Source organism: Fukomys damarensis, unplaced genomic scaffold (genome assembly GCF_012274545.1).
Source record: "Fukomys damarensis isolate Sample0158 unplaced genomic scaffold, DMR_v1.0_HiC HiC_scaffold_25, whole genome shotgun sequence".
NCBI classification, from domain to species: Eukaryota; Metazoa; Chordata; class Mammalia; order Rodentia; family Bathyergidae; genus Fukomys; species Fukomys damarensis.
In genome coordinates this window covers 18,061,095-18,072,985 of record NW_022900937.1, presented here as the reverse complement: position 1 = coordinate 18,072,985, position 11,891 = coordinate 18,061,095, and the positions used below count along the sequence as shown (strand labels likewise).

Below are 11,891 nucleotides of genomic sequence, written 5' to 3'. Positions count from 1 at the left end.
AGCGCCTGGGGCGCGTGTGGCCACTAGGGGGCGTGTGCCGCCGCTGTGCATCTGAACTGGGCCTCGGGACACCCGGGCTCCACGCGGCAGCTCCAGAAATGATGCGTGATGCAGTTTGGAGTGGATGCCTGGGAAGAGGAGGGGAGGGGCAGGCTGCTCTCCTCGGGGTCCTGCGGAGTCACCAAGTAACTCTGCCCCTCTGTACTGTCTGCTGGGTTCTGGGCCCATGCCCCAGCCCAGCACCACCTCGCCTTCCTCCCCACGTGGCTACCCAAAGCTTGTGCCTCCAGGACCCATTTTTACAGAGAATACAGAGGTTAAGCACAGTAATTTGTTCTGCTCACATTGCCAGTAGGTGACAGAGGTGAGACTTGAACTCAGGGCAGCCTGAGGTAAGTATGAATCTTAACACCTGGTCGTAGAACTGAAAACTGGTCCTTGGCCCTAGGGAAGCGTCCACACTAGCTGGGAAGGCAGGAAGCAGGAAAGAGCAGAAATTATGCCAGGTAGTACTTGCTTCCGGGTAGCGAGAAGGGACAGGATCATGGGCTACTGCTTACAAACACAGACATCATGAGAGACCACTTCGTTCTGCATCCACAGCTCTTTTATTTTTTATTCTGAAACAAGGGCACACCAAGTTGCCCAGGTTGTACTTGGACTTGCAATTGTCCTGCCTCAGCCTCCTAGAGTCTAGGATTATAGATGTGCACCACCCTGCCCTGTTCTTGGCAAGGTCTGCACGATGGCAGAGAAGTAGCCAGCACACTGACTTCCAAGAACTACGGGGACAAAAGACAGCAAGATGGGCGTGCCTGGCGTATTTCAGGACATCTAGCAGCAGCAGGTGGAGAATTACCAGGGGGGCAGATTGTAGGGTCACACAGGCTCTTGCTGGGTCTTTGGTCTGTTTCTGAGACGCTGAGGAGCCCTTGTTCTGAGCGGGGGGATAGACAAGACTTGTCTTTATCTTTTTCTTGTAGCAGTCCTGGGCTGGAGCCCAGGGCCTGGCGCTTGATGGGCTCCAGCGCTGAGCTACATCCACCGGGCCTCTGTTTTAGCAGGTTCCCCCTAGCGGCCGTGCGGGGAACAGCACACACGAGATATTGCAGCGGCCCAGGCTAGGTAGGGGTGGTGGCTTGGACCAGGCCAGGATCAGCAGAGGCCAGGGAGCAGCACTGAGGCCCTGAACACATTATCCGTCACCAAGGGGCAAGCAGCATGGTGGTATAAACTGTCATCCCAGCCCGCAGGAGGCTGAGGCAGGAGCATGGCTGAGAGCGGGAGGCCAGCCTGGCCTACATGGCAAGACCCTGCCTCAGAAAGACAGTAACAGCAGGGTGAACAAGTGACCAGAGGTAAGAATGAGTGTGGTGGGCTTGCTGCTTGCTGAAAAGGAGGGGGCAGTTGTTTGTTTTTTGATTTGTTGAGACAGAGTCTAACTATATAGTTCAGTCTGGGCTTGGGCTCTCAGCCATCCTCCTGCCTCAGCCTTCTGAGTGCTAGATCATAGGCACGCACCACCCTTCCTGGTTTCACCTGAGTTTCTGAACAGATACAGGAGACTGTTGAAGAAGGTCATGGTCAAGCTGGGCATGGGGATGCACACCTGTAATCCCAGCCACCCAGGTGGCTGAGGCAGGAGGATCTAGTTTGAGGCCAGCCCAGGCAACTTAGCTAGACCCTGTCTCAAAATAAATTAGTAATATTTTTGTAAAGGGCTGGGGTGTATCCCAGTGGTAGAGCACTTGCTTAGCATGCACAAGGTCCCAGTTCAGCGCCAGTGCCATTCGCACACACTCTATACCTTCATAAAGTCATGGTAACCATGATCAGCCCCTGTCCCCAGCCCCTTTTGGAGGAGGACCCTTCTCCCAGCCCTCAGGGGACACAACTATGCTCAGGAACATGGGCCAAGGGCACTTAGCACGGTGACCCTGGTTTTGGGGGGCCAGGGGACACATTCAGTGCCCCCTCTCCACTGCCTGAAGGTGGCTTTGACCCTCCGGTGCATCCCTGACAACCAGAGAGCCTGGCTGGCTGTGGGTCCCCATTTCCTTCTCCTTCGCACTCCGCAGACCCGAACAGTGGAGGGTCCGCCCTCCAGAGTGCCTCAGGCTCCCCAACCCCAGATGCTACGGGAGCCCATCCATCTGCCCGGAGTGCCCGGCCTCCTTTTCTTCTCAGCAAATGATGCTTCCTCCCCACAACCAGGGCCCAGCCCAAAGCTGCCACCCTCACTGCCCAGGCACCATCTGTTCATTCCTCCTCCCTCCTTCCCGAGCGGGAAATGGTGGGCACATCCATCCAAGAGACTTGAAAGAGCAAAGCCTAAAGCCAGGGGTGGTGGCACGTGCCTGTGACCCAAGCACGTGGAAGGCTGACGCAAGACGATCGCTGGCCAGCCTGGTCTGCACAGCAAGACACTGTCTCTGAAAAATCAAAGAACAAATAGTGGTAATAAAAGGAAGATTTTGGTAATCTTAACTTTATCAATGCAGCATCCAGTTTCAAAAATGATGGCCTACCATCCAGTTGTGAAAAAAGAAACAGGCAGCCCTTAGATGAAAAGATCCAGACATAAAGTTACTCGCAACAACACAGACAATTTTTGCATACATTTCTTTAAAAGTGTACAGCCCTGGAAAGACACATGATAAAATGGAGAAGATGGTCTCTGGAGAGATCCCAGGAAGCTAGAAGCCAGGGGAATTATCTTTCTTTCTCCTGGCCATTGGGGTTGTGTTTGCTTTTTTAAATGTATTCTATTCAATAGGTAAGACTCGCACCTGGTACCAAATCTTTAAACAGTATCAAAGGCTCAGTACAAAAGGTGTCTCCCAGCCAGGTGTGGTGGTGCACACCTGTGATCCCAGCACTCTGGGAGGCTGAGGCAGGAGGATCGCAAGTTCAAACCAAGTCTGGGTAATTTAGCAATTTAGCTTGATGCTTTCTCCAAATAAAGAAAGAACTGGGGATGCAGCTCAGAGCAAAGGCTCTGGATTCAATCCCCAGTGCTGAAAAACAAAAACAAAGAAAGTGAGGGGGCTGGGGATTTAGCTCAATGTTCCCACTGCCTGCCTCTAAAGGCACAAGATCCTGAGTTTGATTCCCAGTACAAAACAAAACAACAACAACAACAACAACAACAAAAAAAAAACAAAGAAAGTGAGCTCAGGGTCTCCTGCATTTTAAATGAGACCCTTCCAAGACCTCACGGCTGACAGACGCCCCAGACACACACCCGGGGCTGCATCTAGCCTGGACCTGTCCCTGTTGGTGCTGCTTGAAGCTTGAAGGTTCAGGGGACAGAGACATGGAGCTGCTGCCTCTGGTGGATTTCCTCAAGGGTGACCCCTCCACCCCAGGCCCATTGAGCCCTCATCCCTGGGCTCAGCCACAGGCACTGTCACCTCCCTGAGTGAGGGAGGACCCGTGTTCTGCATCTGTACCCAGGTAGGATGAGTGAGTACGCACCCAACTCGAAGGGCAAGCAAGGCGGAATGCCTGGATCACGTGTCTGGGGCTGCAGGAAGAAGAAACCCAGGCAGGCTGCCTGGAAGAGGGGATCTTTGAGCTGGGCCTGGGTGAGGTGAACAGGCACAGGGCAGAAGAAGTTGGGAGCCGGTGGGGAGGAGCTTCTGGAAGCCGTAGCAGTGAGCACCCCTGTTAGGCACTGCCTTGGCCCCCAGAGGAGCAGGGCAGCCCATGGCGACCCACGGAACCCCGACCTGTCCCCAATGTGTCCCAGACATTCTCTTCCGCTAAGACGGTATTGTTTGGGGCCCCATGGCAGGGCAGATGAGACAGATACCCGATCATCCCTGTCACGATGGCCCTATGATCTATGATAATGTCAGTAATTAAGGATTTTCGAGCTCTGAACTGACAGTGTTTGCTGTTCACTGCACTGCTGCTTGACAGCTTGAGCTTGAACTTGCTTAAAATAAGCCCTGGATACAAATAAGGGGGAGGCTGAGCCCCATGTCCCTAGGCGGCCATGCAATAACCAAGGCAGGGCAGGCTGGGAAGGGGTGCACAGGAGTCAGCTGTCTGTCTGTCTGTCTGTTTTCAGAGATGAGGTCTCGCTGAATAGCCCAGGCTGGCCTCAAACTCACAGATCCTACCTCAGCCTCCCAGGGCTGGGACCACCACGCTCAGCTAGCAATCAGGGCAGGAAAGACAGCTGGATTTTTCCACATTCCTTCTCGCATAACACACAGCAAAGGACAAATGTTTATATATTGTTCCCTTTTTTTGGAAACATACAACTCTTCCAATGTATCTTTTGCTCTTTTACTTTTTAAAGGTGTGGTCATAGGAGGTGTTTCTTTCTCCTCTTCGGAAGAAACAAAAACCTTGTACAAGACCAATGACAAATAGCCGCTGACACTGAGCGGTAGGGACTCGCGAGGGACTGAGGCAGTGGGGTGCGGTGACAGATTATGAGGTCTGGCCCAGTGTGAGGAATATGTCTGCTTCTCTAACCCAGGCTGTTAGGGTGATTTAGCTGGGCCGATTTTATCCAGCGGGGGAAAGATTGCCTTTATCTGTTCATAGTCACGAGACTACCTCTACCCATTCTTACACTTGGCATAGCCCTGTGACTATTTCTGACCATTAAGATGTGAGCGGCAGCTCTGTGTGAGACTTCTGGGAAGGCTGCCTAACAGGAGCTGACCCCACCAGAAAGCGTCTTTGTTTATCTCTAACCTTTCTTTCTTCAGCCTGGAGTATGGATGTGATGGTTGGAGCCCTGGAAACCATTATGCACCATGAAGTGACCGTTGCAGAAGCCATACATTGAGGGATGGCCCAGCAGAAACAGAGAGAAGCCTAAATCCCTGATGCTTCCTTGAACCCACAATGCCAGGCCTGGGATGCCTGCCTATTTGGCTCCTGACTTTTTGTTCATTACTGGGGATCAAAGTGAGAGGCTTATGAACATGCGGCAGGCCCTGTACCACTGAGCTCCACCCCAGGCCTTTTTATTATTTTTAACTGTCTTCCACCTGCCTGTGCAGAAGCCTCCCACCAGGTTGATGCCTGTCAAACACTGCCAGCGGCCGCAGGGCAGCAGGGCAGAGCCCAGGCTCTGGTGCAAGCCCACCCAGGTCCAAGGCCCGGCCCTGCCCTCACACCTGTGTGACTCTGATCAAAGGGACCTCGGTTTCCTCATCTGCACAGTGGGGCAAACACTTGGGGCATCTGAGCTCATATAAATCGTGTACTTAGGGTGGCACCGAGCACCTGCACACATTCATCGGGTTCTAGCTTTAACGGTAGTCTTACTGTGGTGTGTTTGCCTGCCTTGCCGCCCCTAATGGAGAGAAGGGTATTGAAAGGAACTTGAACATAGCAGTCATTTGTGGTAGTCAGTTGGCCATCCTGTGACCAAAGACCTGATCAACAACTTGCAGATGGAGGGGTCTGTGGTTGCTGACAGTCACAGGGGTTCGGTCCGTGGGTAGCCGGCTCCGTGAGTGAGGCTGTCTGTGGCAGGAACGTCACAGCAGGAGGGCACGGTGGGAGAAAGCTGCTCACCTCATGGTGGCCAGGAAGAAGACAGAAAGGGAGATAGAAAGGAGGCGCCAGGGACAAAACAGAGTCCCCAGCTACCGTTATCCATGCCCTTCGCCTAGGCCCTGCCTTCTGTCCCCATCCTCTCCCAATAATGCACCAAAGGACAAGCTCACCAGCGGGCCCACTCGCTGGGGAAGGTCAGAGCCTGTCTTGCAGGTGCTGAGAATGAATATTCAAGTGACACATTCCTTCCCTGCACTGCTAAGAGGGCGCGGTGTGATCTGGGGTCACACCAGGCACCAGCTCCGGAGGAGATTCCCAGTACGTGGTTTAGAAAGGAAGGGGCCCCTGAGGGCGCACCGTTCTACACAGCCGCAGTCCTGGGGTCTGCAGTGGGTGACATGGGCATGGAGGAAACGCTGTACCGGCTGCAGGCACCGAAGTAACTTGGGACCGTGGAGCCAGGCGTGGCCTGTGTGACAGCAGCTCCCTGTCCTGCTTCCCTCTAGCCCTCTTGAAAGGTTCCCGGGGTGGCCAGCGTCCCTGAGCTCACCCCAGGGCCTGGACACAGGCGAGTCCCTTCCAAAAGCTGAAAGTGGGGAGCTGTGACCACACCGAGCTGGGTGATTCATGCTGAAAAGCAGGGGCCTCATCGCCTGTACCATGGGACAGTCTGTTAATGACAGGCCCGGGAGCCCAGCGGACACTTTGGATTTAAACTACAACAGCTGTCATCTCGTTTGAAGTGTGCGCTAACACCGCTCGGGTCCTCGGTATTGCCCGTCTCACAGATCAGAAAATGAATGAGGGTCCCCACTGGGTGGCGCTCACTTCACCCTTAGTGGAGGGAGGATGAACCACACCTCCCGGGGAGGTTCGAGGACTGGAAGACATCTGCCTCTGCTCTCTCTCCCACCACCCCGGAGGCGTGGATGGCCATGAATCCCCTCACTTTGAATACACTCCTCCCATCGCTTTTGCCACTTTCTGAAGCAGTTCTGGAGTCCTCTTTCGTGGGTGTCCTCAGTGGTGCTGTCCTGGCTGCCTTAGGTCCTGAATCCATTTAAAACATTTACTTTTCATGGCCATTTTTTGTTTTGTTTTGTTTTGTCTTTTGAGGCAGGGTCTCACTATGTCGTCGAGACTGACCTGGAACTCACTGTGTAGCCCAGGCTGGTCTCGAACTCACAGCGATCCTCCTGCCCCAGCCTCGCAAATGCTGGGATTACAGGTGTGCACCACCACGCCCGGCTCACGGTTGTTTTGCTTTGGGGGAAGAGCCCAAGGTTACACTGTACCACATCCAGTGAATAAGGTAGATGGGGCCACACTGTGGTGCTGTTTTCAGCCTGCCTTTCTGTTGGATCGCGCCTAGTGACAGCACTGTATTTTTTATCATACTTCATAAAAACACTCATGAAAGAGGACTCCAGAACTGCTGCAGAAAGTGGCAAGTGTATGGGATAAATGCATTTGAAGACAGGGGAATTCATAGCACTGTGTCTTTTAGCGTAATCATTTTTAAATTTAGATATTAGCTATGTTTCGGTCACTCTTTGTACGAACCTCAGGCTATCCGGGCCAGTTGTTTTGGGTAAAATCACCTCAAAGCTCAGGAGTCACCCCGAAATGAAAACTTGTATTACCACTAACAGAGCTAGCATCCGGCTGTCTGCTGCTCAGGGCTAGCTTGGCTGGCATGGCTGATGACTGGCTCTTAGCTGGGTGGCAAGAAGGGATACAGCCATGTGCCACACGCAGCAGAGGAGCTGGCAGGTGTTGGGTGAAGGCATCATTTGCTTTTTTATCCCCCAGCACCGGGGATCGAACTCAGGACCTTGGGTTCATGAGACAGGCACGGTACCACTGAGCTAAATCCCTGGCCCCAATGCATCATTTTCTTGCAAGGGGACCATTAAGGGAGACCTAGGTGGAGGCTACAGTCTTTTTACCCCTAATTCTGGATGTGCCAATCATCATGCCAACCTCACAGTGTTGTTTGTAGAAGCGAGTGTGCCCCGCCCTGCCCGCTGGGAGAGATCACTCAGGGTGTTGGCACCAGGCGGTGGCGATCCCTAGGGGCCACAGCATAGGCTTCCTGTCTCACCAGGCTTGGCCCTGTGCTGGCGGCTCGTGTAGACGTGTGCAAAGTCTCTCGCGGCCCAACTCTGAACTTGCATATACTCGGCCAAGACAAGTCATAAGGCCCAGCCTGGAGGGGAGCGATGGAGCAGTCTCCAGCCCCGTCCGGGGCCTGCCCAGAGGGCTGTGTCCTTTTCTGTAAAGGCCCTCAAAGCACCCCGCCTGGCCCTCACAGGCAGTGGTCTCCAGCCAAGGCCGTGGGGTACACACGGTGCCTGTCCTGCCCATTTCTGCCTGTCATCGCCCTGCCGTGGCCAAGGCTCAGCACACGCCAGGTACCTTTTCCTTCTGCAAAAACTACACAAGCATAGTGTTTCAACAGCGTGCATCCGTGTTCCCATCCTCCGGGTGTGCAAGTGAAAAATGGTCATCACTGGCTACAGCCCGAGGGTTGGCAGGGCTGCCCACATTCCAGGGGCTCCTGGAGGATGCGTTTTCCTGCCTCGCTCCCTTCTAAGGTGGCCGATTTCCCCTCCCCCTTTCTGAAATCACCAACAGCTGGTGGAGTCTCTGCCCGTGCCACACCCTCCCTCTTCTATCACAAGGACCCCGGTGGCCCAGGGCTCCAGGACAACCTCTCCATGTCAGAGTCAGACGAGGAGCAGCCTAGATCCCATCTCCAGCCTCAGTGCCCTGCGCTGTGTCCCTGGCACATTTACCGGTGCCAGGGACAAGGATGTGGACATCACTCAGCATTGTTCCCTCTCCTCGCCCCTGGGAGCAAGGCTCGCACTGGCATCTGGCAAGCACTGACTCTCGTGCTTGATCCTGATGGTCAGCTGGATCAGTCAAGCACAATCCTGGGTGTGTCAGGGTGGGTCATGGGGCCTGACCTTGGGGACAGTATTTGGTTCCTGGCCCCTCTCTCTAGCTCTTCCCAGCCCACCATGAACTGAACAGTGTTCTCCACCACACCCTTTCTGCCACGATGTTTCTCCTTGCAGCCAGCTAACCATGGACTGGACCCCTTAAAACCGCAAACCAAAATAAACCTCTCCCCTAAATTGTGGGTGTCAGGTATTCCATCCCGGCAACAGGAAGCCGGGACCCTTAACTATGTGGCTGCCGTGTCTCCGTGGCTTCTCCTCAGAAGGCCTCTTTGACCTGTGAATGACCTCACCCAGACTTCCCAGCCTATGAAGGAGCTCCCGTAACGTTCTCATTTAACAACGTGAAGACGTTAAGTAATTCCCAAGATAACACAGGAAGTAAGGGCTGGAGATGAAACTCATTCTCAAGTCTGCCCAACTAGGAAGTCAGAGTCCCAACTTCTTACTCACGTTTCCCTGATCATTTCCTGTACATGTTACCCACTCCTGTGTTCCCATAACTGAGTATCAGGGACTTCTTTTAACAGATGCCCCCCTGAAGTTTCCATTAGGACAGACAACTCAGCTGTCAAGACAGTAAGAGTTCTTTCTTTCATCTTTCTTTCTTTTCATCACTAGGAACCCAACCAGGGCCCACAGATGTTCTACCACTGAGCTACATCTCCAGCCCTTTTTTTCATTTTGCAACACTCTCGCTAAGTTGCCCAGGCTGGGCTCAGACCCGTGATCCTCCTGCCTCAGCCTCCGAGCAGCTGAGATTACAGCTATGCAGCACCACACCTGGCCAGAGTAATTCTTGGACGAACATCCACTGTGTAGCACGTCTTTCACACACTCTGCTCGCCAGCTAAGTAAACTGAGGCTCAGCGGGTTCAAACTCACTAGTGTTGGTGTGGGGAGTCCATTCTCCCACGCCCCAGCCACCTCCTGTAGCTGCGAGGTCCTCAGCCTCGGTACCAGTGTGGAAATAGAATCATTAACTTCCTTCAAGCTGGCCGTGCAGCTCAGTGGTTAAGCTGGGGGTCCTGGGTCCTGGGTCCTGGGTCTTGGATCTGTGCCTGTGTGGTTCCAGGCAGGTGACCCAACTTGTGTCGCCCCCGATGTCACCTGTATAATGGACACTGCAGTACTTGCCCCTGATGGCTACGGGGACCTGGGATGCTGTGACTCCAGGCCACGTGGCCAGCACACTGGAAATGTGAGCCACCACCAGACCCAGCCTGGGACCCTGAGGGTCACTCGTTCCCTAGCCTACCCTGGTCTTGTGGACATCTCCTTCCTGGGAAACTCAGTTCCCCAGACCACCTCTTGGGACACCATTTGGAAGCACACAACTCCACTCTGAGAAAGGACTTGGGACTGGGGAGCCGGGTACCCATGTTTGGCCAGGACTGATCCAAAGGGGAGCCAGAACCTCCCTGAAGATCCCAGTGGCCGGGCCGGTGGCCACCCCAGAGCTGGCCCCAGGGGAGCCGAGGGCTGCCGCTGTCCCACTGTCCCCCTTCCTCCTCTCCCCCCCATCCAGGGGCTGCCTGTCTGCAGGAATTCGATGCTATCTCGGCAAACAGACAGTCTGTTCCCAGAGGAGACGGGCGCCTCTGGGAGGCCGGCCTCTCCCCAGGCTGGGCCACAGTAAACACAAGGCCTGTCCTGTTATCAGTTCGGCCCAGCGCAATGGAGACAGTCTGCCTGCCCCGAGCCGCTGTAGGCGATAAGCAGAGCCGTCCCGGGCTGCGGCCTGGATCCAGCAGTGGGAATCTCAGGGTGGCCCTGGCGTGGGGCCTGAACACCTTAGGCAGGGCTGGGGGCTGTGTGGGGGGCCGGATGCCTGTGCTGTGATCACAGCAGTGCTCAGAAGGTGGAAGCCAAGGCCAGGGACTGAGAGTCCAGCCTTTAAAACTCCCTTTGCATTCACATACTTGAGACTCTGTCCCCTCTGTGGCCTTTACAGATGGACAATGCCTTTCCCTCATTGTTTGCAAGTCCATGCACAATTAAAGGAATTAATGAAGTCAGACATGGTGGTGCACGCCTGTGACCCCAGCACTCTGGAGACCGAGGCAGAGGACTGCCGTGACTTTGAGGCCAACCTGGGCTACACAGTGAGTTCACAGCCTACCTGGACACAGCAGGACTCTCGTCTCAAACATCAAAGTGAGTGAATGCATGGAGCACCTCCCGCCAGGCCCAGCAGGTGCGCAGCGAAAGCTGCTCGCAGGGGGAGTGGGGGAGGCAGCAGAGAGGCGCCCTAGCCAGCCGGGCAGTGGTGTCTCAGCTCCCTGGAGGGCCAAGGCTGGCCACACGGTGTCCCAAGTGACATGGAAGACACGGAGCTCTGGGTCCCACCCTTCTCCACCCAGGCACTGCCTGCCCGAGGCCGCACGGAGCCCGGTGGAGGGGGCGCTGCTCTGTGCCGGCTCATCGCTGGGTCTCAGGGCAGAGTGTGATCCTGGGGATGGGCGGGCAGCTCCCCCACAGCACCCTGGGAAGTGACAGCAAGTGGAACCACTGAAATGACCAGTCCCCTGGGAACCCCAGGAGGTGCCCTGGGCTAGGAATCCAGCAGCTCTGGGTCCCACCTCCAAGTCCACCAGGGACCGGGACCATTGATCCCCAGTACTGGAAAAAAGGGGGACCCCAGTCAATAACCTCTGTGCTCTTCCTCAGCACTTCCAGAGCAGACAGACGGTGAGTTGCCCGTGGAAAGCACAGGGCTGGAGTCACCGGGTGACCACCACACCACACCACACCGACACACCGCAGGGTGGCGCTCGGCGTCCCTTCACAGGGCGCCATGAGGGCGAGTGAGGCGCAGCCTGCTGCCAGGCAGGACATGCTGCTAGTGCTGCCCCTGTGCCTGAAACGCCCTTCCTTCTAATTCTCCTAAGTCTCCCTTCCCAGAACGCTTCAACCCTGCAGGCTGCCCCTCGTGAAAGTCCTGTCTGCACTTGTGACCAAGGAGAAGCCCTGATGGTGTTGAGTTCCTGTCCCCCAAATTCATATATTGAAACCCGAACACCCTGGGCCTCAGAATAGGACTATATTTGGAGACAGGGCTTTTAAGGAAGCGACTAAAGGGAGCTGGGCCTGGTAGCATGTGCCTATAATCCCAGCACTCTGGGAGGCTGAGTCAGGAAGATCACAAGTTCCAGCCCAGCTTGGGAAACTTCAGAATTTAGCAAGACTCTGATTCAAACAAAATTAAAAAGGGCTGGGGATGAAGCTCAGTGTAAGGACTCTCCTTCAATCCCCCAGTGCCACAAACAAATAGAAAAAGGTGATTACGACCAATTGAGGCCACTGTGATAGGCCTGGAACCAATCTGACTGGTGTCCTAAATTAGAGGGAATTTGGACACCCAGCACAACACCAAGGACAGGAACCACGGAGAAGAGC

The 11,891-nt window shown here is 54.8% G+C and overlaps 1 protein-coding gene across 3 annotated transcripts in view; it reads right to left on the bottom strand.

Moving 5' to 3' along the window:
• Smad6 (SMAD family member 6) overlaps positions 1-11,094 on the bottom strand; it is a 160,945-nt gene extending 149,851 nt beyond the window's left edge. For all 3 annotated transcript variants that reach the window (XR_002026003.2, XR_002026004.2, XM_019210530.2), the window contains exon 1: positions 10,615-11,094. Coding sequence is in view for 1 of the 3 variants with exons in the window: in XM_019210530.2 (XP_019066075.1) it covers positions 10,615-10,663 (49 nt within the window). In the remaining 2 variants the exon portion in view is untranslated. The remainder of the gene's footprint in view (positions 1-10,614) is intronic.
• Between the last annotated feature and the right edge of the window lie 797 nt (positions 11,095-11,891).